The following is a 26,051-nucleotide window of genomic DNA, read 5'->3' as shown; positions in this document are numbered from 1 at the left end:
CTACATGATAATAATGCCTCTTGAATGAAATTAATGAAAGTAATGAATGTTGTGCAAAATTGCATTCTGCTTTAATTAATGTTTCATGTGTAACAGTTAATGCATTACGGGTCAAACACAATGCAATGTCCCTATTTTTGTTTTCGTGGTTAATGCACTCCCTAGTTTGAGCCAGCGACCCATCTGTAGCAAAACACATCTCAAGCAGTAACACCACTAAATTTAGGGTAATTCTGACATTTCCTTCAAAAGGTTTTAAATAGAAAATGACAGTCACTGCCAAAGTTAGCAATAATGATATGGTCGGACTGACATTTTCTGATTCTCCGGATACTCAGCTAGTCTGACGTTGAACAGTGCTATTGCTTCTGTTTTTCAGATGTATTAGGATAGTTGCAAATAAAGGGATTCCCAACAGCCAATGAACATTTTAAAGTGACAGACTTGCATTAGTTGCTGATAATAGGCCTTGCCATATTTATGCATATATATTCCATTAATTGAAAGCAATTTGTACCAGAAAGATAGGGTACCCTATCTCACAACAAGTTGCATGATGCATTTTTTTATGGCAATGTCTGGATCAAAAACAAGGACATTAATGCATATAATGCATCACACAAATCCACTCTTTGTGGGTCATTAACATAATTAATGCATAAACTCGCAAATGCAGCAAAGCACTTTGATGAGTGATTCAATATACATGGTTCAAAACCTGGTCAAACTTGGAAGTGAGTGTAATAATCCTGACAAGAAAGTGTTTGTTTTAAAATGCATCATCTTAATTATTCCGATATTATTTCATTAAGGCAACAGATTTATTGCCAAAAATGTACTGAACCAAAACCAAGGGAACCTGAATTGCTGCTTCCCTTAAAACCTCTCTATTGGGATTATTGTACCAGTCCAACATAAAATTGCAGATATTAAATGTGACTATATTTTACAGCTTTGTCTTGTGGTGGATGTGGGGTGTGGGCATTTGCAATATTGAAAGCGATTGGCCGTGTTATTCAAGAAGAGCCATTGGCTACAGGCAGGCTCCTGACTCACCGTCCTTGGCCTTGCAACACACCATTATTGGGGCAGATTGTTTAGCACATGCCTCTGTTTATCATTGTTATTTTCCCTTTCTTTTTCTCACTCCGTCAGTGGATGACTGTAGAAATGTTACTTTTTTATGAATGGACGTCCATTCCTGTGCAGATTAATAAACTGTCTCAGTCGTGAATTAATGATCACCATTCACTGGGTTCTATCAAAATTACCATTGAAAATTAACATAATGTGTTAACATGTTATATGTGTGTTCAGAAAATACTCATCCCTGGGACTGTATGTTTTTATGCCTGGGACCCAGTGCAGGCCGTTTGCTGACGCTCCCTTGGCCGCAGATGCCTGCATGCTTGTGGGAGAATAAATGGCGTAATGGCCTGTGCAGAAGCCTCTCGTAACTTCCTGTTTTTCCGGGGAGCGTGTGCAAAATGCCTGCCTCCTCTGAGACCCTCGGCCCTGGGGGTGGAGGGGCACCGCCTCTCGCCCCTCCTCTCATGTCAGGCCGCTGGAAGGACGCGTTCAGGCTGGTGTTACGTAAGGCGTGCAGGCGCCAGCAATGTTTCTGCAGCAGTGGAGAGCTTGCTGTTAAAAAAAGGGAGTAGCCCCTGGCGGTGTATCATCTCTTTATGGGCTGATATGGACATTCATAATAATCCCCCACACCCAACCCCTTGGTCAGTTGCTAATTATTATAATAATCTTTTTTAATAATTTAATCATTATACATCTTATTGATGTATTTTCACATGAATGTTGAAACCATGCCTCAGAAAACATAAAAGAATCACCTTAAATTAACACCATAATGAATATGAATTAAGGACTGGTAACGGTACACTTGTTAAATGTAACTTTAAAGTAGGTGTGTATAAAAATGAGTGTAATAAAATGCCCAGAATGTCTAAATAGACTTTTTTTGTTGTCGTGGTTCATTTGTATGGGCCTTGGCCATGGAGCCTGTTTCTTTATGTTGGTTCCCATCAATGCAGGAGAATCTGACGTGTGGCTGTGTGGGAGTCTGAGTCGTGTCGTGGCTGGAGAGCCAACGGGCTAATCTGGCTTCGACCAATCAGCCACCTCCCTGTAGAAGGGCCGGAATTAGTCAGACGATACGATTCGGTTTCCCCCTGCGCTGCCTGCTGACATTGTTGCAGTAGAAGGGGGGTCCTGCAGCAGGGATTAGAACACTCTGGGAGTGTATGGTGTGTGTATGTGTTTTTCTGCTGCTGTCCATCTGTTCTTGGCAAGAGCTGGTGAGGAGACCACCTGATGAGCCACCCATCCCCCAACCTAGCCATATAGTGTGCACTTTGCAGTGTGTGCCACACCTGTGCTCTGTCTATGCTACACACACACACACACACACACAACTCTCTCTCTCTCTCTCAAATGTGTTGCATGATTGTGTATGCGTGTGTATGAATAAGAACTTTATTTTTTTTTGTGGGTCATGCCCACACACTTCCTTGCCCACTGTGACCCACCAGCAACCTATTCTGTGGGAGTACGTGCTGAGCTGGGAATGCAGACCCACCCCCCCATCTCTCTCTCTCTCTCTCTCTCACTGTGTGGACCTCTAGCATGCTCGATCATTCCTTATGTAATCCAGCACCATCCCTGCGTTCCCAGGACTGATGCAGGCTGGGAAATACACTGATATGATTATAGCCGTTGAGTTTAAATATGTTAAAAAAATATACAGTACCAGTCCAAAATTTGGATTATGGAGACTAAGATGGAAAGCCATGTGAAAGTATCCAATGCGAGAAACGCATTTAGTATTTGTTGTAGCAGGAGCAAGTGAAGTATGTTTGATGAATGTGTCGCCTCTTTTTACCTTCGTGACTGCTTTGTTCATTATCGTCATCATCAAAAGCCGCTTCATGTGTGTGAAATGCTGCCATTTCCCTGCTTTGGAGAAACACAAATCTTCAGCTCTTTTACCTTCTTTGTTATTTTTTGGTCTATTACATAACCTCACGTGTGATATTTCACGGTCCCGTGTCTTAATTTTTGTTCTATAATGTAAAATATGCAAGACCCATAAAACAAGTAGGTGCGTCCAAACTTATGACAGGTAGAGTAAATACCGTGATATAGGATTTAGAGCAACATGTCTGGCCTTCACAGCAACCAGCTCTGAACAGCTTCTTTTATTGGCCATAGCTGTGCTTAATAAAGTGGCCAGTGAATATGAAGACCTTATCTCTCCTCCCCCCTGTGGTCCCCGTGTTTGTGCGTCGGCTCCAGATCTCCGCCCCCTCCCTTTTCTCTCTCTGTTTGCTCGCTAACGGTGCATTCTCTCCATCTGTCTGTTAGCGCACTGCTGTTCTTTCGGCTGTCTGTGTGCGCCCGCTGCTTACAAAGAAGCCAAAATAGCCTGGGAGTGACAAAAGAACCGGCCAGGCAGGGCCACGTGGGGCTGCGGGGCATTGTGGGAGTTTGCTCTCTCTGTTTTTTTTTTTTTTTTGTTTCTTCACTTTTATTTTCACATTTTTATCTCAAAGGGCCCTTCTGAGTGGGCACCGGGGTCCAGTTAGCACAAACACGTGGTGGCCCACTCACGGGGCTGAAAGCTTGAGTATTTTTAGATGTTAAGGTGTCTGTGTGTATGTTCAGAAAAAGATTAAATGATGGCATCGGCCACAGTGTCCATAATAGTCTTTTTTGAGATGCCAATGAGGAGCATGTGTACATTAGAGACCCCATAATCTGTTTATTAAATCTTACAATTGTAATAATTATGTTAAAAGGTTAAATGTATATCTAGGCAATAATTTATTATACCCCAAAAACATATGTAACTATAAATACCATTGATATGAATGCTTATCTCCAGACTCAGTGTTAAAATACTGAATAATGTATTTGCCATGTTGTGCCAAAACAATAAGAAAAAGTATCTGGTGACACTGTGGTAGGCTCTATGGTGGCATTTTACTATTAGTTCATTCATGTGTTATACCTTTCTGCAATTTGACTACACCTTGTGTGAAATGGAATAGTTGCAAAATAATACATTTTACTTCAGAAGTTAATTACTTATTGGTAAAAATCCACTATTGACTCTGGCTACAGCTGAGGTGCACACTAGTTAGTGTGCATGTGTGTGTGTGTGTGTGTTGGAACGCAATCACAAATGCAGTGGACGTCCTCCCGGCACACACACCCTTTCGCTGCTTGTTAGTGAGTGGCAGTCGTAATCCCCCCATTAGCCGTGAGTGTGATTTACTGGACCTTTGGGCCTTCGCTGTGCTGTCACTGTGCCAAAACTCAAACACAATAAAATCAATAGCACAGACACGCACGGTCACACCGTCAGAGGAGAACACCTCACTGAGAATAAAAGTGAGGGGGATGTGTGATCAGGATGGGAAAAGAAGAAGGAGTTGGAGGATCTGTTGCCCAAAGATGCAAACCATTTGCCTGTGGTTGCAAATGGACTCTACTTATCCTCGGAAGTAAAACTAAACCCTGTCCTCTCAAAGTCTGATATGGAAACCTCAGAGGAGGGAGGAGGGTGGGTTCCTTGGTCCATGCTCACCTTGGAGCAGAAATATGATACAGGTCCTCTAGCCCACCACCCTAAAATAACAATCAGCCCTGTTTATTACTCTCATATAATAATAAATGCATTTTCACAAATTTTTGCAGAATTGTTCATGCAGCTCAAAGCTCTCTGCTAGTTACCACTAAGTATTTCAGTTGAATTAGTTGTGGTGGAACTTCTAAGCTATGGACCCCCGGGTCCAAGCATGGTGACCCCTGCCTTATGGCTATAATCAACATTTCTTAACTCAGTTGTTAAAACATGTAAATTTCTTGTTATTGTGATACACGGCAGCAAAGCACATGGTGACACAACAAAATGTGTCCTCTGCTTTTAACCATCACCCTTGGTGAGCAGTGGGCAGCCATAACAGGTGCCCGGGGGGCAGTGTGTGGGGACGGTACCTTGATCAAGGGGACCTCTGTGGCACCTTGGTAGATTGAGATGCGAACCTGCAACCTGTTTAATTCTACAATAAATGTGGATTCAAACTATATCAAAAGATAGAGTATAGACAGTAATGATAACAAAAGAAACGTTTACAACATTTATAAGATGTCCTTAGAGCAATCAGTAGTTACAGGGACAGTCCCCATGGAGACACTCAGGGTTAAGTGTCCTGCTCAGGGACTCAATGGTAGTAAGTGGGGTTTGAACCTGGGACTTTGTGGTTTCCTGGTTTGTAAGTATCTTACCCGCTACGATACTACCACAATGACAATCACTTCACTTTCATGAGTTAATTCCCTTTGTAAAGATGCCATGGCGTGGCCATGTTCTTACCTATCAATTCCTGCCGTTTGGCCGCAGGGCAGAACTGGGGTGTTCCGCACCAGCCATCTTGGTCGTGGTTTGGGTCGGTGTGACTCTGGGTTACCAGTCGTTGTGTTTTCAGATGTCAAACGTGTTCTGAGTGAGTGAGATCCTTCCCTTTCCTGTCTCCACTTCCCCTTTCCTAAAGTAGAATCTTCCATTTTGTTCCAGCGCCCGGGTCCTCCAGCTTCAAATGAAATATAAATACAAATATTTTAATTGCAATTAAGTAGTTATTAAAAGGCCATATTAAAACAGATCCAGTCTTCCTTCATGGTGGCACTGGTGGCTTTGGCAGTTTGAGAAGATCCATCCGTCCACACCCTACCAGCTCCGGTTATATTTGTCCCTGTCTCTCACCTACACCGGCACCTCCTGTTTGCACATCTCCCACAACCTTGACAGCAAGCTCAAAAAAACCAACAAAAAAGAAACAATATTTGCCACTTTGTCAGATTTTCTGTGTCTCCATTTTGCGCTTTGTTCTGAGTTTTTTTATTCTCTGTCGGCTTGACTCAGCAGCAAAAGCGTAGCTTGACAGGATTATCAGGCCTGCAAGTGATGACATTACCTACAATTCCCACTGGCGCCGCTCTCCACTTGTTCCCGTCGCAGTGCTGGGATGGGTCTAAAGTTAGCAATTAAAACCCTCGTAAGTAATCGACCTTCAGCCTGCTTAGCTCGGAAACACGGGCCAATTGGACCACAGGAGGCCGAATTTATTTGCAGTTGGAAAGTTTAGAACTCATTCTGAACCTGCCGAGTTAATTGCATCCATAATATAACAGTTTCCTCTCAGATATGGAAAGAAAAACGTTAGAAAGTTTGGTCAGTGACGCCTCTACATGTCTGAGCTATATCTGTGTGCGGTTCTAAACGCGCGTTGGCTGATGACGCCATGCAGGGTTCAGGGCCTCTTTCAGCACCGACTCACCGGGTACAGAGACTGAATGCTGGCACCGCCGCCGCCGTGAAGAAGGCCATAATGAGAAATGCGCTCTGACAGAGCCTGTGTGAATAACAGCAATCACAGTCATTACATTCATGAAGCAACAGTCAATAGGTTTGACATCATATGTGGAAAATTCCTTATCGGTCAATGTGGTTTAACTACATCTATTGGTGAGTTGTGCTACACGTCATTGGTACACAGAAGGCATAGGGCAAAAAAAAAATGCTGCTACTGCACTTAAAATGAAACAATATGCATTGTGTTATGTTCCAATAAATGGATCCTATTAAATCAGAAAATCTGTTGTACAGCATGTATACAGCTTAATGGTACTCAGTGTCAAACACTTCCATTGCAGCTGTAAGTGAGGACTCATAATATTAATATTATGCTCTCAATGCTCTGTAACAATGAGAGAATGTAACAGTGCTCTTAACTTTGCAGATTCATTATGACTCTGTATTCATTGTTTCCCTTTTATCAAATCTTATAACAAGAAAGCATGAATTTGAAATTATGAAAACAATATAAAGTCTCTTCAAGTAAGTGTAGCACGTGAAGCTGTGTGGCCTGACGCGAGCCGGCAGACATGTGGCGCAGGGAACTGGATTATGTCAATTATGTCTAGTCACGCACTAATTTTTTATTCCTAGCCGCTGTGAGCGAAAGATCAATTAGGGCAAAGTAAATTTTGTAAAAAAAAAAGAAAATCTCAAACGATTATAATTCTTGCATATTCATAGAGATTTTTTTTGACATCCATATTATTAAGCAATATAATTTTCGTTGGGCCGATATATTGAGAAAAATCCCATTTCCATGTGATCTGTCTCCATGTGCGTTAAGAGTTGTGTAAGGCTGTTGTTCTGCTTGTTGTTTCTGATTGAGCAAATCGAACTGTTATCAAAGAGCAGAACAAATATCTCACTCGGGTGTTCACAGTTCAGGTTTCTGGTTATAAAATGCCGGGACAAAGGTGGTGCAACAAGGATGAAGAGGTCCAAAACTGCATTAAGCTATAGCAGGATTAGGCATTAGCTGGAGATGGATGCAAAACAACGGCCTTATACGAGTTCTTCTGTGAAATGCTAAATGTCAGTATCCACCCACTGTGGCAGAGAATAAATAAATAATCAGGTGTCCGTCCATCCTGGTGCAGAGGACGTGAAGTAAGCAGGCCATTCATCTTTCCGGTTTAATTATATACGGAGACTGCAGCCACAACTGTCATCAAAAACTTTTATTAAATGAACTGCACTAAGATAATAATAATAAAATCTGGCACTTTTTGCTTTGTGTAAACAATATTATCTTGGCAGCTTAAGGAAATTTAGCGTGAAATGTGTGTGAACGGGGACTATATGGGCAGTGGTGGCCTAGCGGTTAAGGAAGCGGCCCAGGTTCGAATCCCGATCCGCCAAGGTGCCACTGAGGTGCCACTGAGCAAAGCACCGTCCCCACACACTGCTCCCCGGGCGCTTGACATGGCTGCCCACTGCTCACTCAGGGTGATGGGTTAAATGCAGAGGACAAATTTCACTGTGTGCACCGTGTGCTGTGCTGCTGTGTATCACATGTGACAATCACTTCACTTCACTTCACTAAATCCCACATAATGCTTAGAAGGGCACCTGCACTTGACAACATGAACTCTGACAAGATGGAGCCCTCCTTGTCTCGGCTCTCGGCTGTCACGCACGTGTGAGAGGACAGCATCGCCAGCACCAGCGCGTCTCCGGGCCTGGAGTGACGCATCGAGTGCTCAGCTGCGCTCCCATTACTTCACATCTCCGCCGAGCTCTCCGCGCTTGGAGGCCAAATCCTTGCGAGGCTGTAAAAATCACCGTCAAAAGGCCTGTCTTCCGGGCCACTGGCACGGCCTGCTGAACCGCACGATTTCTATGTTATTAAGGGAATCTCTGCTGATGGTACTTAAAGTCCGACGCGCATTCAATTTAGCTCCCTCTGCCGGTTTGCCTTCGGCTGATCTGATAACAAAATGTCACCAGGCACTTGGGGATGAAGGCTATTTACAGAGGGATTAGATTCTAAGTAGCTTTGGACGGAAAATGAGCAAAAGAAACAAAGAGAGATAGGAAAGCAAGAATAAGCGTGTAAACATTCCTTTGTGCGTCACGCGGCCGAGAGTTTCTGTCCTCGCTTTGCCCCCCTCCGCGCTACTGGCCGCTAATTCCTTTGTGCCGCGGTGCTCCTCCGAACACCAGGAAAGGCTCAGATCCCCAAATCTCTGCTGGATTTTGGATAAGCCCCGCAGTCAAACCAGGGGACCGCCGCCACGGTGTGCGATTCCGATTGGCCTGGGATTTGAGGCATTAGCAGCACAGCGTCACCCCCATAACTGCAACACCTTCTGCAAAGAATGTAATGCAAGAATACCCACCAATATATAGCACGCTCAAAAAAGGGACCCTGTATTAGATAATATATTAGAAAATATTAGATACCATTTTCGATGATAAGGGGAGAGAAATTGTTAACATGAAAAGCAAACGTTAACATGAAAGCACGTTGTAAGTCGCTCTGCATAAGGGCGTCTGCCAAATGCCTTAAATGTAAATGTAAATGTAATGTATTCAATGCCTTTTAAACAGTAATAAAACAATGAGTTGAACAATACCAACAATAACATAAGAGAGCACAATTTTGTATTTAACAAGGTAGGCTATGTATTTTAAGGTTGTCTACGGTAGAATGTTTTAGACACAGATAATTGTGTTATGCTCTTAAATTGTCTCACTAATAATGTTACAATAATGTCAAATAATTCCCTTATATTAATGTAACTGTTTCACTATTAGCAATAGCCAAGAGCCGCAACCTTAACGATGAATTCATGTTGCTAACGGCTAAGGCTAATCTGTGCTTTAGCCAAGTTGACCGCCAACAGTGGGGAACAAAGGCCCACCAGCAGCTGGTCATGTTCTACCAGCATGTTGTGGTTCTGTGAACATTCACATGCTCTGCTGATGGTGGGAAGAGTGGTTTCGTTCATGCATTTTCATAGCCGTGGGGTGTTGGATTTGTGTGTGTGTGTGTGTGTGTGTGTGTGTGTGTGTGTGTGTGTGTGTGTGTGTGTGTGTGTGTGTGTGTGTGTGTGTGTGTGTGTGTGTGTATGTATATATATATATATATATATGCTGGTTTATATATATGCTGGTTTATATATATGCTGGTTTCAGAAAGACTGCATTCACAGTCTTTTCATTGTCATGATGGAGCAAGGAATGATTGCAATGATTTGTGTGTGTGTGTGTGTGTGTGTGTGTGTGTATGGTCACCAGTTCATTCATGCAATCATTCCTTGCTCCATATATATATGGGTGTGCACATAATTTAGTAAAAAGAAACCACACAAAACAAAACAAATGTGCCATTTTATTTTCTTTATTCCTTTTGTAAGATACACTGAGTGAAACCATGAGTCAGGGCATCTCTAGCTGGCACAGCTAAACAGGACTCTCTCCTCAAGCCTACGCTGGTTGAAAACGTCTATGGGGATGGGTGGGGTGGCTTGCATGTAATGCGGGGGAACATGGTTTATAAAACTTATATATGGTCACCAGTTCATTCATGCAGTCATTCCTTGCTCCATCATGCCAATGAAAACGCTGTGAATGCAGTCTTAAGTCTTTCTGAAACCAGCTTGAAGAACTTCATCACGTTAGCATGCATTATGAGTGGATTATCTCTTGAGTTACATAAATGTAAAAAGCACTCCTGAAAGAGAATGGAGCTCACACTGGCCTTCTCGTCCTCTAAGATACATGAATTATTATTAAAAACAAAATTTGAAGAACTCGGGCAAACCTTAAGTTACGCTACACAACTATAATTGTTATTTTTTCTCTTCTAGATTGAGTGGCTGTGCCTGAACTGCCAGACCCAAAGAGCCCTATCTGGGCAGCTGGGAGACATGCCACCTTCACCAATGCCCTCCCCAGCCAAGCACCAAGCCAAACCAGCCTCGGCTGCTTCCACCCCACCCGCCAGCCCCGCTCCTGTCCCTGCCTCCCCTGCCCCTGATACCCAGCAATCCCCTGCTGTGACTGCTCCTGTTGCCCCTGCTAAAGAGTTGAAAAGGACTCCCAGCATTGCCCAGGTGCAGACAGAAAAGCCAGATCCAGAGCCAGCCGAAGCGTCGGAACGGGTGGCAGATACAGCTGCAGCAGCAGTGGCCACAGCGGAACGTGAGGGGGGCATTGCCCTGCAGGAGAGCACTGAAAAGGTATCTGAGGAGGGCCAGGCACAAACACCTGCACTAGAATCAGCAAAAGCTGAGAGTTTACCTGCTCAAGCTGAGCAGCCTTTACCACCACCGTCTAACATCTGTAGAGAGGCTAAAGATATGGATGAAGGGAGTGTTCAAGCCCCTGAAGTGCTGAATACACAGTCCGAGTTAGAACCAGAGATTGCAGAGAGCTCTGCTCTGTCTCCTGCAGAGCAGAAGCCAGATGCTGAAGAGACGGTAATAGAGCAGCTTGAAATGATAAATAACTGTACGTCTGCATGTGCAGAGGCTACTACGACTGAGGCAGAACCTGAGGAGGTCAAGCAAGATCCTCCTTTTAAAGCAGAGGATGATAATAACACGCAGGAAAGGTCAATAACCACGATTGCTGCACTGAAGCCTGCTGAGCTCCCCCTAGCTGATAAACAGGAAGAGATTAGCCCTGGAAAAACCTTGCAGGGACAATCAGAACCTCAGAGCTCAGACCCTGATCCAGCCACACAGAGCGTAACAGCAGAGGATGGCTCGCCATCATCCCCAGGTGACAGTAAGAACCAGACTCAGTTCACTGATAGTGTCTCTGAGAGTGCAAAGCCCAGACCAGGCGATCAGCAGCTGACCCAAGACTCAGAACCTCAGGTTTTGAGTTCCTCCCATGAGCCGGAACAAACATCACCGTTAGGTAATTCAGTATCTCCAGATACGATTGCTGATGTTAAGTCTCAAGACATTCTGTCCCATGTCAAAAGGGGTGAACAGACTGAAGCAAATATCAGAACAGATGCTCAGCCACCCCCTGTAGCTAGTGACACTTCTGAAATGGAGGCATTCAGCAGAGTGACTGAGTCAGAAGCTCGGCTAGGAAAGGATACACAGGAACTTCAGGGAGGTGCTGGTGAACCCTCTTCTTCAGAAGCTAGTGAGAAGCAGGAACCGAAGGTAGAAAATGATTTACAGGCCAAAGAAGCTGAGGCGTCAGAAAAAGCCAAAGCAATAGTCGATCAATCAAGTAGTAATAAAGAGCAAAGTGTCAGTAAAGAAAATGACAAAGTAAAATCACAGCATGAGACCACTGCAAAATATTCTCACCCAGAATGCACTTCAGGTCATGAACAAACTAATGAAATCGCACCAGAAACATTCTCAGACAGTAAGCAGGAATCTACACTAAGCTGTGAGACTCAAAGCTCAGGTGAAGTACAGACAGACAAGAGCCTGGAGGAGTCCACTCCTTCCATACAGCACGAGCCGTCCTCACCATCACATGTTGGACAGAACACTGCATTGCTAGAGCAGAACCGTGTTTCTAAAGACGGTGCAGGAACTAGTGAATGTGGGATCACACAGGCTGATTCTGCAGTTAGTGATCAGACAGATCACACGACACACATACAGCCGTTGCCCAGAACATTACAGACAGAGCAAACTTCGGCCACAGACCATGATTCAGACAAGAAATCTGTTCCACAAGATCAGATTAGCAAAAAATTTCTGAAGGACACAGACTCCTGTGTGAAAGTGACAGAATCCACGCCTGCTGATCCAGGTTCTGAGGATGTGTCAAACACTAAAGACCCAGTAGCAGTGCCAGAATCCCCCCCCTCTGTAGTTAGCAAACAGGTCAAGGGGAAATGTTCAGAGGAAGAATCGCTTCAGAGAACAGATGGTGAAACACCACCAGTCAGCGTGGATGATTTGGGAGAGGTAACCACGCTTGGTAAACTAGAAGTAACCCCTCATAGTTCAAAATATCAGTAGGTCCCTGTAGGTTTCACTTTATTCTGTTTGACTCTTCATATACGTTGTAAAGCTAACATTTTTAACATTTATTTTTTACAGCAGCGGGCAGAAGCTGTTTATGAATTAAAGGAGATGGAGCAGCTGAAAGCTGCTGTAAATAAGGATGCAAGCGGTCAAGAGGGCAGTCCTACGAGTCCTTCAGATCTGGCCAAATTAGAGAGCACTGTTCTACCTATTCTGGAGGCTCAATCTACCACAAGAACAAAGGAGGATTCACAGAAACCCAGTGACCCAGTAAAAGGCCGACGTCGATTGGAGGTGCTTCCAATGTCCCCAGAGCAAAGTCCAGATGATGAAGGGGCGGTTCAGGCAAAGAAGGATGAGTCTGGTGATGCTTCAGGCCCAAAGAAAGAGCGGAAGAAGCTAATGGTTCCAGCAGAATTGTGTAAAGATTCTCTGGAGGACAGCAGCGAGAGTGAGCCTTCCCCGAGCCTACAGAAAACAGAGAAATTGTGTACGAAATTGGATTATGAAGGAGACAGTCCAGCATCCACAGAAGAAGAAGACTCCATAAGAAAGCAAATCATGGAAATGAGTGCAGATGAGGATACGTTACCATCTGATGATGAAAAGATGAAAAGACAAAAGATTAGGGAAGATGAAAACAAAATACTGGAAAAAGATGAAAAGGAGAAAAGTGACGCAGGGAAGGTCAGACGTCTTCTCAAAAAGAGCAGCATTAGTCCAGAGCAAGACGACGGTTTGAAGAACCTCACCTCTCTGGCCCAAACTGTTGAAGCACCAAAAGAAGAGCCAGAGAAGGGCGATAGACCCTTAATTGAAAATGCAGCAGGTATCCGACACTTTAAAACCATTGAGCTGAACACTGCAGCCACTGTGCGACAGACCTCAGATGACGGAGAGCCTGAAAGTCTAACAGATTCTCCTGATGATCGTTCTAGAGGAGAAGGCTCCTCCAGTCTTCATGCATCAAGCTTTACTCCAGGGACATCACCCACCTCTATGTCTTCTCTTGATGAAGACAGTGACAGCAGTAGTCCCAGTCACATCAGATCCAGTGGAGAGGGCAAACAGCACCGTAAGGCTAAGCACAGACAGCCGGGTCAGGTGCTGCCCACAATAGAAGACTCCTCAGAAGAAGAAGAGCTACGCGAAGAAGAAGAGCTCCTCAGGGAACAGGAGAAGCACAAGGGCTCTGGAAAGAAATCAAAGAAAGACAAAGAGGAAATAAGAGCCCAGAGGAGACGGGAGCACCCCAAAACACCACCAAGCAACCTCTCACCAATAGAGGACGCATCGCCTACAGAAGAATTGCGTCAGGAAGCAGAGATGGAAGAGTTCCGGAGGTCATCGTGCTCAGACTTCTCCCCAAGCATGGAGTCTGATCCTGAAGGACTCGAGATTCATCCAGAGAAGATTGCTGCTGTGCAGAAAGTGTACCAACTGCCAACATCTGTGTCACTTTATTCTCCCACTGATGAGGAACACAGTGATAAACTATCTAATGAAACACGGCCACTGAAAACCGCCGATGAGGCCTATGATGAAATAATGTTGAGGGCTAAGTCCCCCAATTTTGAGAATGAACTTCCACTTGGAAAAGAGTCTTTGTATGGGGGCATGCTAATAGAAGATTATGTTTATGAGTCTCTGGTTGAAGATACAACTGAAGAGAGACAAACTGAGAAAATCACAGTAACAGAGAAACCTAAAATACTGAGATCACCAGATGAGGTGTACAAAGACATGATGAAGAAAAAGGAAATCATGCTCAAAGAGCATGAGTTGAAACAACCACAGCCATTGAAAAAATTGCCTCAGCCAGAAATCATACTATCTGACACTATCTCAAGTTCTGTGACAATCACGACAAGTAGTGAAGTGACATTAGGAAAGGATGGCAAACCACTGCTAGATGCAGAAGCTGCTTATGAGGAGCTTATGAAGCGACAAAAGTCTGTTCTGACCCCAGGAACCAGTCCTACACTGCCAGGTCCTGACATCAAGGATGTTGGATTTGAAGGAGAAGCAGCTCCAGAAAGTGCTGAAATTGTGTCTGGAGTGTCTCAAAAACGAGCTCTCTATCCCATACCAGACCTAAGGGTGATTCAGTGCTCATCAGGTGAGGAGGAACTTGACGATGACAGTATTACAGAGGAAAAGCCAGAAAATATGCCCAGCAGTTCACCTGAGCCAACAGAACCTGTCTTACAATCAACTACATCTCCATCTCCAACCACTGAACCAGTCAGTAATTTAGATCATGTTTTAGCACAATCTGAGGTACAATCATGCCAGCCATCTCCTGACGTCCAACAAACACACCCAGAAACATCTGTCACTGATCCTTTGGTAGTTGCACCTCATCCAGACTTAAATACTGATGTGGTTGACTTGTCTAAGACCTCAGTTTCCAGTCAAGAAGACTTGGCTTCTGCTCCTGCACCTGTTGTGGTCACCAGACCTTCAGCCCCACTTGCAGCAAGCGTATCACCTCTACCAACTGTACCTCAGTATGTTCCCGCTACACCAAGCATAGTTTCTACAGCTCCTCCCATTCCACCCAAACCAGCAGTGTTACGCCGCGGTGTATCTCAGGAAAAAACAGACATTCCAGTTCCCCCACCCCTACCGCCACCAACACTGCCCAAACCCACTCTCTACTCAAAAAAGATTTCACCTCAGGTTCCTCCAAAGACTGCTGGGATGAATGCTACCGGTCCCACTGTTTCAGTAAGGCAGCCTATGGCTCCAACATACAAGCCACATGTCCCTCCACCTGTGCCTCCAAAGCCAACCTCCATTCCAGCTGGGTTAACATTCAGTCACAGACCATGTGACAAACCTCCAGTGGCTCCAAAGCCCATGTCAAGTGTTCAACCACCTTCCCCTGCTCATGTACCTGTCAGACCATCTGTACTGACCACAGGGACAACAGAAATTGCTCTCAACTTGAGCCCTTCAGCCGACTCCAAGCCAGGTGCCACTTCACCCAAATGTGGCTCAACCCCTTCATCCCCTAGACACACAAAATCTTTACATGACACTTATGTGGTTATTACACTACCTTCACAGCCAAATTCACCTGTAGATGGCGGAATCACAACACAGGCCCCAACAAGCCCTGGCTCGACATCACAGTGTCACCGCATCACACAACCAGAGCCACCACCACAAACTACCCGGGTGCCACTTGCTTTCACTCGAATTACAGAATCTATAGAAAGCCAAGAAATTTGTGGACCAGAGAGGGTTGTTTCAAGCAGGAGTCACGTGTATGAAGCCATTTCATCAACGCAAGCACCAGCAACTTTACCTAATGCGGTTGCTCAAGTTGTCACCACAGAAATGCAAAGAACCACAGTGTCTGTTGTACATGAACGAGTACCTCCACCGCTAACTACCCCAGGAGCAAATGGACTTTCATCCACCCCTGTAAACCTGAAGGCCCCATCACAACCTTCCCAGAGTTATTGTGCTGGTGAGGTAGTGGATCTCCGCACCCCAAAGATAGATGCAGATACCATCAGAAAAGGTGTCGATCTTTCATCTTCAGAGTCCAGACGTCAGTCATTAGCCACAGAAGCTCTGCCAAAGCAAACAAGTGCTGTCCAGTCATCCGTGGTAAACCTGAGCATTGAACCGGCTTCTTCAGTATCTGTGGTGACGGATAGCATCACCATCCTCACTTGTACTGCTACTATTTCTTATGGCAGTGACACGTCGCAGGCCACCTCCATGCCTCTTCAGCTTACAACGGTCAAATCGTTTGAGCCAGTTTCGCAGATCGTTTATAGGCCAGTAGATGCCCAACCCGAGAAACCAATTAATCTCTCTATTGGTGTCAGCAAAAATCTGACACCTCCTGTGACACTTGCACCCACAAGCGTAACGAATGGCATTGGCGCCAGCATACCTCCTCGCATGGACACTGGCGTTTCTGGAGCCATGGATCTCACTACAACAAAACCCTTTCAATCCGTGGTGTCTGTGGACGGGTCTTCGTCAGAGGTGGTGACAGCAGTGGTCACAGAGGAAGATGGGAAGCCTGTGGACTTGACTGCTGGCAGAAGAGCTGTGTGCTGTGATGTTGTTTACAAACTCCCATTTGCAGGAAGCTGTGCTACACAGCAAACACCTGCGCCCTTGCCAGAGGATCGTTTTGGCTACAGGGATGACCACTACCAGTATGACCGTTCTCCTTATGGAATGAGGGGTTTTGGTGGAATTAAGCCCTCTATGTCCGACACAAATTTGGCAGAGGCAGGACTTTTCCTCTACAAGAGTAAGAACAGTTATGATTATAATGTAACAGAGAGCGCTGTTGACCTGACTTCTGGGAAAATGTCGGAAGCAGGTCAGTATGCCGACATCACAGATCTTTCTTTGAGATATTACTTTGAGTTGCCTCCTCTCATTTCTGGCTGAAACTTTTTTTTTTTTTGCATCATCTCTGCATGCTTTTTTCTTATTCCCCTGTTTTTATTCAAAAACGCATGTGCCTGCATGCTGTTTCCTAATATTTTGGCTTCACATCATTTGGCAAGACTTTTATTTAAAGAAATTTGAAACATTTTATAATTAAATCAAATGCTTTTTAACAATATGACTTTTAACAGGTCTAGCTGTGGACTACTCCTGCAGAACCACTGTGGCATATTCTGGCATGACAATTCCACAGTATTCCCAAGCCAGAATCACATCTGCTGTTGGAACCCACTTTGGTGCGACAAGTGTCCTGAGGTCCTCTAACGGTGTCATGTACTCTTCAGTAGCAGCCCCAGTGCCATCCACATATGCCATCACCACTCAACCAGGCTCAATCTTCAGCACTACCTACAACACACTCTCTGGCATGCATACGAGTGACACCATGCCATCACTCTCGTCCCTGCAAAGTCATCCACTCACAAGATCCCACAGCTTCTTATCAACCATTATCACCACTACAGCAGCAGAACAAGAGCAGGAGCAACCCCTGAACCTTGAGACTGGTTTCTCTAAAGATACTGTTTCTGCCGCCTTGTCTGAACCTGCCCCTATTGTGACCACCATATCCGCACTTGATTCATACACAGATGCCTCCTTAGAGGCAATTGCAGCATCCTTAGAAGCCCTATCATCACCAATGATGGCAGGAGATGGGCAGTACCAGATGGAGAGGGAGCTGCTTGAACTTGAGAAAATTAAGCAGCAGAGGCTGGCTGAAGAGTTGGAGTGGGAGCGTCAGGAGATTCACCGTTTCCGTGAGCAGGAGCAAATGATCGTGCAGAAGGAGCTTGAAGAGCTGCAGGTCATGAAGCAGCAGATCCTCTGCCAGCAGGAAGAGGAAAGACAAGCACACCTCATGATGCAGAAGGAAACTTATGCCCAGCAACAGCAACAGTTGGAGCAAATCCAGCGTCTGCAAGAGCAGCTTCGCCAGCAGCTGGAGGAACAAAAATTCCGGCAGATGTACCCTGGAGAATTAAAAGATGCTACACAACAGGAGGCTTTGCTTGGTCTAGCAGAGAGCAAGAAGATAATGGACAGTGGTGTTCAAACTGATGAGGAAGACAATGCAGCAGACCAGGCCTACAGTGGTGGGAGGAAGAAGAGGATAGCTAAGAAAAGTGTGGACAGCTGTGTCCAGACTGATGATGAGGACCAGGATGAATGGGAGGTTCCAGCTCGTGGTAGACGCAGCAAGCCACGGGGTGAGAAGTTCAGTACAGGTGAGCGTTCAGGGCAGATGTCAGTCCAGGCTCTCACAGAAATATCTGTCCAGACAGACTCCTCAGGTGGACTTAGGGGACATTCGCTTCAGGTAGACACCAGGGTGGAGTACCCTGACTCTGGTAGAACCTCTTCTCCACAGAGGGACAAGAGGCGTGCCATTCCGTTAGAGATAGACCAATCCCCTCACCTCAAAGCCGACTCCTCCTCACTCCAAGTTTCTCCTGCTCCTCCCAAATCCCCCAAAGTCCTCTACTCTCCCATCTCCCCGTGTGTGTCGCCCAGCAAATCCCTTGAATTTCTATCCTATGAAAAATCCTTAGGAGATACAAGTCCACAGAGGGCCCGGGCTGCAGCAGACCCATCTAAGGCACTACCTGGCAGTTCCAGACCAGCAAAGGTCATGCAGAGGTCAATGTCTGACCCCAAGCCAGTGAGTCCCACAGCGGAAGAGAGAGCAGCAGCAAATGTACAGTTCTCAGATGGTTATTCTGTAAGTCTTGTTTTTTCATTATGGTCAAGAGTCAGTTCCAAGGTCTATGTAGATGACATTATTAAAATCTGCTTAATTAAATTTTCTTTTGTCTAACACATTAGACCCCACAGGCTCCTTTTTTTTTGTGTCATTTTAAGTATGTTTTTTTAATATTTGTATTTGTATTTGGCTATTCATTAAATACAGTAAGACATTTCTCGAAGTTAGAATAAAATGCAGATTAGTTATGAATGATTGTTTTTGTTTATTATTCCTTTTTATATGATGGTACTTAGTACTAGTAATATTACAAAATCTAAGCAATTAAAAATATCATCAGATAAAGATTATATCTAAATAAGATTATTTCTGTCTTTAGGCAAAGGCCTCACCCGGTGGAACCCCAACAGGCACTCAGAAGAAAGTGAAGAGAACACTTCCCAACCCTCCCTCTGAGGAGGAGGCTGCTACGGCTGGACAGACTGCCTACAGCACTGGGTCTGCTCGTCGGCGACTCTGTCGAAGCAGCAATATGGCACGGGCAAAGATCCTACAGGATATTGACAGAGAACTGGACCTGGTTGAACGTGAATCGTCAAAGCTACGCAAAAAGCAGGCGGAGCTGGATGAGGAGGAGAAGGAGATTGATGCCAAGCTGCGTTACCTGGAAATGGGCATAAACCGAAGGAAGGACGTTCTTTTGAAAGAGCGAGAAAAGAGGGAGAGGGCCTACTTACAGAGTGTGGCTGAAGACCGTGACTACATGTCCGACAGCGAGGTCAGCAACATCAGAGAGACGCGTCGCGGGGGAGGAGGAGAGGAGGTTGGAAGCCATGGCCTGGAAAGGCCTCGCACAGCCCCACAGTCAGAACTGGAACAGTTTGTCCCGCCACAAACTACCCATGATGCCCAGTATGGCAAGTACTCCCAGTACCAGTACCCCCAACAGACACTGTACCAACAGTCGCTGTACCAGTCGCAACCGTATCAGTCTCAGTCCATCTACTCCTCTGTGCCATCACTCAGTGCCTCCCAGCAACAGAACTACCACCAAATGCTGCTTCTACAGCAAAAAGCCAGGCAACAGGCTGCCCTCCTCTCTGAACTGGACGCCACTAAGATGACCACATCATATGACGTGATTCGGAGCCAGTCAGATGCCTCCAGCTACCTGAGTGGGAAGTATGGCAACCACCTGGACCTTCGTGTTCTGGAGGACAGAGGAGGCAGCATTGCTGGAAGCCCCATGTCCAATGTGTCTGCCGACTCCTTTTATGCAGATGTGGACCCTCAAACGCCAAGGAGCTATTTGCTTCTGGAGGACGCTGCAGATCTCACCAAAGGCACTTCTGGACTCTCAGGCTCTACCTATGGCATGGCAGAAAAGGAGCTTGCAAAAGCAGAGCGCTTGCTGAGGAGAACTGCGGCAGATGTGGGGACAGACTACCTGGGGAGCTCCACAAGGCTCCACACTTATGGGAAGGCCCAAGAAGATGAGGACTCCATGGAGGAGCCTTATGAACTGAAACTACTGAAGCAGCAGCTCAAGCAGGAGTTTAGGAGAAGTGCCACAGGGACAGAAAGCCTGGAGCAACTGGCTGGACTCCCACACCACTACTACACCCCAAGCTCAGGAGTGTCAAGCAGTGCATACAGACCCTTCCCCAAGACTGAGAAATACAGCATGAGCAGGCTGACACTTGAGAAGCAGGCTGCCAAACAGCTCCCGACTTCCATGCTATACCAGAAACATAAGACCCCTCTAACTGACCCCAAACTTGGCAAGTATTCCTCAGGACAGGACACTAGGAGCCTTGAGGTGGACTACAACAGCTACTTGGGCTCCACAGGCTCATCTCCCAGGTCTAGCAGACTACTGCAGGATGAAATCACATTTGGTCTGCGCAAGAACATTGCTGAGCAGCAGAAATACCTTGGGTCCAACCTTGGTGCAAATTTGGCAGGGTCATTAAATCTGGGTCAGAGTCTCAACCTAAGTCCTGGAATGCGAACATCCCTGGGAGAAGATTCCTCTTATCCAAGTGGTAGCCGGTCCCGTCCATCGTCCAGGCCATCCTCCATGTATGGACTTGATCTGTCGCTCAAGAGAGATCTTTCGAGCTCCTCATTAAGGCTGAAAGCGGAAAGTGAGGGTTCCACTGAGACCTCCGCATACCAGACACCTTCTGGCCGAACCAAACCAACCAGTTTGCCTATCGGTCCAGGAGGAAGAGGACGGATTCCCATTGTGGCCCAGAACTCAGAGGAGGAGAGCCCACTGAGTCCAGTGGGCCAGCCCATGGGCATGGCACGGGCATCAGCTGGGCCCCTCCCTCCCATATCTGCTGACTCTCGGGACCAGTTTGGCTCATGTCTCTCCCTGCAAGACTCACAGCAGCAACACCTGAGGGATGATCCCACCAGAGGCCGTGGCTACGTCCTCATGGATGACCTGCAGGGTACTATGTCTGACAGTGAAGGTAAACCACATCTGTTGAGAGCTTACCTACCAACATGGCATGGCACTGTGTACACAGACCTGACTGTCCGTCTAGATATCTGTCATTCCAAACTGTTCTACATAATCAGTTTCAATTCTGCTGAGTCCATGTTGTCTTTTATCTGCATTGTGTACATCTGTCTTTCTTGACCATTTTGCTTTTTGAATGTGTATGTGTGTATTCTTCTTGGTATCTTAACAGTCACTGTGTCAGTCTTGTGTCAGTGTCTATCTCTTTTCTGGCTATAGTGTACTATTCTTTTTGCATGCAACTCTTAAAAAAAATTATTTTTGGTGCTTCCTGCATTGCATGCCATCCCTCACAAATGATTTTCAGTCTGGTTGCATTTGACATAAAAGATGTTTTACATGACTGAATTACTTGAAAAAATTTATTATGTTTTAACCAAGCGATAACCGAATCATCTGAAATCCCCCTAAAATCAAATTCTGCGTAAAAAAGCTTTTTAATCCCCCATATTGCAAGCTCAGGAACAACCAAAAGGGTTAATATATAACTACTTAGTCATCGTAATTTAATGCAAAAGTGCCTCCTTGACTAGCTGATTGTTGACATTTTTAGATTTAAATTATTTTAATTTAATGCAGGATATAAAACAGAAAGAAAATGGAAGGCAAGTTCACTTCAGACTCACTACCCTAAGTTCATTAATGGTGACAGATTTGCTGCAAAAGTGTACTGTCTGTTTTAGCTTTACCATTAACATATTCTGATTGCTATTATGAGTGACATGTAAGAAGGTAATAACAACTATAAATTAGTTTATTGCGGATGCTACTATATTTATGTTTACAATATGTTCTAAAATAGGTTTTAAAGTATTATGTTAAGTATTGGTTTCTTTAGAGATAGTGTTTAATTTTTTAGCATTCTCACTTGTGTTCATTCTTGTTTGGTGTTTGTTATAAAATAAAAGTTCCATAATTTGCATGACTTTTGTTTTACATGTGTTCTTAAGTTTTGCATGCTTGTGATATTGCATGACACTGCATGAAATCCTACAACTATCATTAACATTTCTCACACACTGATTACCAAATAATCCTTGGTCCAGTCCATAAGTGCATTCACCTCATGGTACTGTGTACTTAGATGATGCGCATGCTGTGACACTTAATCAGGTGGAGTATTGATTTGATGTGTTATACTAAAGGTAAAAGTGACTAATTTCACCATAGTGAAAACTTTGGGCAAGACCCAATGCATGCAATGCCATATGTTGGCATATGATGGCACGTTTCATATGCACCATGTGGAAAGTAAATGCATTTGCCTTGGTTACAGCACTAAGTGACTCGCTGGTGGTTTTGAACAGAGACGATCCAGGAAACTCACATGAGAATGTCAACGGTAGGGTATGATGGCATTAGATTCTGAATCCTCCCCACCCCTCCCACGTCACCACAACCCCACCTATCAGTCACCCATGAGCCAACATCCTACCCTATGGATTTCAAATGCATCTCATTATGACTGAAGACACAAGCATGTTAAGTAATTGAATTTTACCTGCACTGTATTGAAAGTAATATATTTAACAATAATTGCAATTTAACTTTCTATGGATCAATTCAATACGTTGCTAAGTGGGGGAATTATTATCCACCTTGTACTGCAAATATATTTTTTTGGTATAGGGACATCCTGGGTCACAGCGATATACTGGGTCCTAGCCTGAGAGTTTTCCAAAGTTTGTATATGAAAGGTTATTGAAAAGGAGAGGTTACATTTGGTGAATTTGTGAAATCGAAAACTATGATTTTAAAGGTCATCAGAATGGAGGGAACCTCTGAAATTTACATCAACAACACTGTCTGAATATCTGGTTTACAGATGTACAATGATGCATCCCAGATCGAACCTGCCTGTAATTTGAATGACATAACTGATTAAATGATAAACAATGAGACAGTGTGGTGGTTATCGCCTCAGGCAGAGATATCATGTTAATTTCATGTCTTAACTTCATAAATGCTGAAACCATTAATAATCTCTGTTTATCAAGTGTACACGGTTACCACAGTTTTCAGGCTTTTTTATCACCAACCATGACCAACACCAGCATATTTCCAACATTCTAGTACATTATTTAATCCCATGATAAAATCCCCAAGTAATTGACAAAAAAAACACCTTAGCCATTCAGTAATGGCCTCTTTTATCTCTTTTCTGTCATTTCATACAGCAGGGCCATTATATTACCGGCTTTATCCATGATGCATTGCAACCTCAATCCTCAAAACTCTATTTAGTCATATGGTGTATTAGAGTACAAGAGTACAATTTTGTCCACCAAGTCCTTTGCAGATCCTCGCTCTGAGCATGATCCAGTCAATTTGTAGATTTTGATTAGAAGGTGAAGCCCATTTGGTCAGCAGACTGTAAAATCCCTGACCTTCCACTCATTTCCCTGAAGCGTATCACCTGCGCCGGGAGGAAACCGACTGGTTTGACAAGCCTCGTGACGGGCGGCCAGAGACTGACCAGGCCACAGGCAGGAGACAGGTGACCCTCCCATGCCTCCACCCCCCCACCGTCTTTTGCTCAGATGTGTTCTTTGGACCATTTTATTTCAACCTGCATTGTCTTCTTCAGATGAAATCCATACACTACCCATTTCCCCATACCCGAGTTAGGATCCAGAGAGACCCCAAAGATCGCAGTGTATCAGGTAAACCACTCGTCTGCCCTGTCTGCATGCTCACCAGGCATAAAGTCAATAGATGTTACCACAGGAAAGGGCCGTCAGAGCCGTAATTTAATTCTGCACCCTTTCTGCGTCGGGAGCTTGAGCTTTATCTCCTCACTGTCAGCTTTGATATTGACATTTCATGGTGCCTTCTAGTGATTTGGTGGCTCTCCACACTCATCACTCAGCTGTAATGCACTTGTGATATTATCCACGTAATTAGAAACCGTGAAAGCAAATATTTAAAGGTGCCCTTCACTCACTTCCTGTTAACAGCTGGGGGGCGGAGCCTTTTATACAACGGGAGACAGACGCTTAGATTATGGAACTGTTTCTTCTCTATCTCAGACACATTCACATTCTGTAGATGACCCTACCATTGTGTTGTATCGTGGGTCAAATCAACCTGACAACCATGTTCACTAGTCTTACTGTCTGCATTAAGAAAAGTGTGCAGTGCCGTTTCTTTGGACCCACAATGTCATTTAAACGTCTGCACCGACTTCCAACAATCACAAATATTTTATATAAAGGTTCTGGTCCATGAATAAGTAAAGTTTATAAATGGACCAAACTGACCCGCTATGTAAAAGGAGAGTGAAATGATAAACAGAATGGCTCACACCATTGCTCTGGTCAACAGGGAACGGGCTGGGCATTCGCGTGGTCGGGGGCAAAGAAGTTCCAGGTGGAAATGGAGAGATCGGAGCGTACGTGGCCAAAGTGCTTCCCGGGGGAGCCGCAGAACAGACCGGGAAACTTGTAGAGGGTAAGGACCTGCAAAAGCATGATAAAAAATGCGAGAATATGCGCCGTTTGTGCTGAGTTTTGGCTGATGAATAGTCTCGTCTCGGTGACCCGCATTTGCTTTATATAATGTCGATTTTTTTCCCGTATGACTCATAAGTGCACCTCAGGCTCAGTTGGGTGTCGGGAAAGTAAAACATCCTTCGCGCTGTTGCCACGTACTATTGAGCTTTGACTGGCGAACTGAAATAGCAGCTCATTTGCATGACGCTTCCTCACCTCTAGGCACAGGCTGTGACTCGGTGAAAAATACAGCCCCACACCATGATCACACACAAGATGCGTTTTCATGGCCAGCTTTTAAATGGTCTTGTTCTTTGCAGCATTAAATACTGATACTACATGGTAACAAAATGATGGAACTATAAATGAATTATGAATGAGTTCGGCCATTTTTTGCATGATGGTCTTTTTGGATTGGATCTGTGGGGACTGTGGTTTCAAAATGAACGTGAACCATGTGATCAAAAGCTATGCTCTTTTAGAAAATGAACCTTGTTGTTCGTTCAGAGATGCCAAACAGGCCGATGGGAGAGGGAGAAAGTGTTGTGATGCTGACCCAGATCGGCGCTGATTGATGGTGCAGGCTGTGTTAAGGAAGCCGTATTGATTGCTGCAAGACACACTGACAGCTTCTTTCTCCGCCTAAACACTCGCATAGACGCACGCATCTGAACCTGGGGAAAATTAGCCGCAGTTGAAGCTCATTACAACATGACTGATAACCGAGGAGAAACCGTTCAGTGTTGGGCTTCGTTTAATTAGGCGCAGGGTGTTGTGGGATTCTGGGCAACATATTTCACTTTCATGTCTCATTTTTAATTTTGGCACTGCAGAAAAGAGTTTTTAAGTTTTTACTAATTTTAGATTTACAAAGTTACAAATTTAAATTTAATCTATATTAATGTGCTAAACAAATCAGAACATGGGGTGGTAGTAACCTAGTGAATAACACATTCGCCAATGAACCAGAAGACCCAGGTTAATCCCATTGTGTCCCTGAGCAAGACACTTAACCCTGAGTGTCTCCAGGGGGGGACTGTCCCTGTAACTACTGATTGTAAGTCGCTCTGGATAAGGGCGTCTGATAAACGCTGTAAATGTAAAATGTAAAATGTCTAAAAATACTTTAGTAGGATTTAGAAAGACATACTTTTTCATTTTGACCCGTTACGTTTAAAAAAAAACAAAAACAGAATATTTTTTAATTAATGTAAAAATGTAAAAAAAGGTAGAAAGACCAAATCCCCCCCAAAAAAAGCTTCAAGAGTACAGAGGTGAATGGCATGTAATTGTTACTATGATTACTGGTATGAATTGGAATTGACAAAATTGTTTCAGCCAAGTAGCTTCTAGAGAGTAAAATGGAATTAATCACTAATTGTTGACTAATTAACAAGATTGTTTTATTTTGTCCTCCTGTCTAGTAAAAGTGGATGAAAGTGGCAATGAACCTGTT

At 44.6% G+C, this 26,051-nt stretch overlaps 1 protein-coding gene across 15 annotated transcripts in view; it reads left to right on the top strand.

Moving 5' to 3' along the window:
• The window catches only part of pcloa (piccolo presynaptic cytomatrix protein a), a 59,000-nt gene that overhangs the window by 14,449 nt on the left and 18,500 nt on the right, over nt 1–26,051 (top strand). For 6 of the 15 annotated variants that reach the window (XM_028955516.1, XM_028955520.1, XM_028955526.1 and 3 more), the window contains exons 4-11: nt 10,249–12,327; nt 12,463–16,741; nt 17,004–18,592; nt 18,954–21,054; nt 22,381–22,446; nt 23,513–23,601; nt 23,692–23,767; nt 24,429–24,554. In XM_028955516.1, coding sequence (XP_028811349.1) covers nt 10,249–12,327; nt 12,463–16,741; nt 17,004–18,592; nt 18,954–21,054; nt 22,381–22,446; nt 23,513–23,601; nt 23,692–23,767; nt 24,429–24,554 — 10,405 coding nt within the window. Of the gene's footprint in view, nt 1–10,248; nt 12,328–12,462; nt 16,742–17,003; nt 18,593–18,953; nt 21,055–22,380; nt 22,447–23,512; nt 23,768–24,428; nt 24,555–26,051 lie in introns of all 15 variants that reach the window. The other 9 variants (XM_028955521.1, XM_028955515.1, XM_028955518.1 and 6 more) reach the window with 4 other exon arrangements.

The sequence above is a fragment of the Denticeps clupeoides genome, chromosome 15 (assembly GCF_900700375.1).
Source record: "Denticeps clupeoides chromosome 15, fDenClu1.1, whole genome shotgun sequence".
Classification (NCBI taxonomy): Eukaryota; Metazoa; Chordata; class Actinopteri; order Clupeiformes; family Denticipitidae; genus Denticeps; species Denticeps clupeoides.
This window is presented reverse-complemented; position numbering and strand designations above follow the sequence as displayed.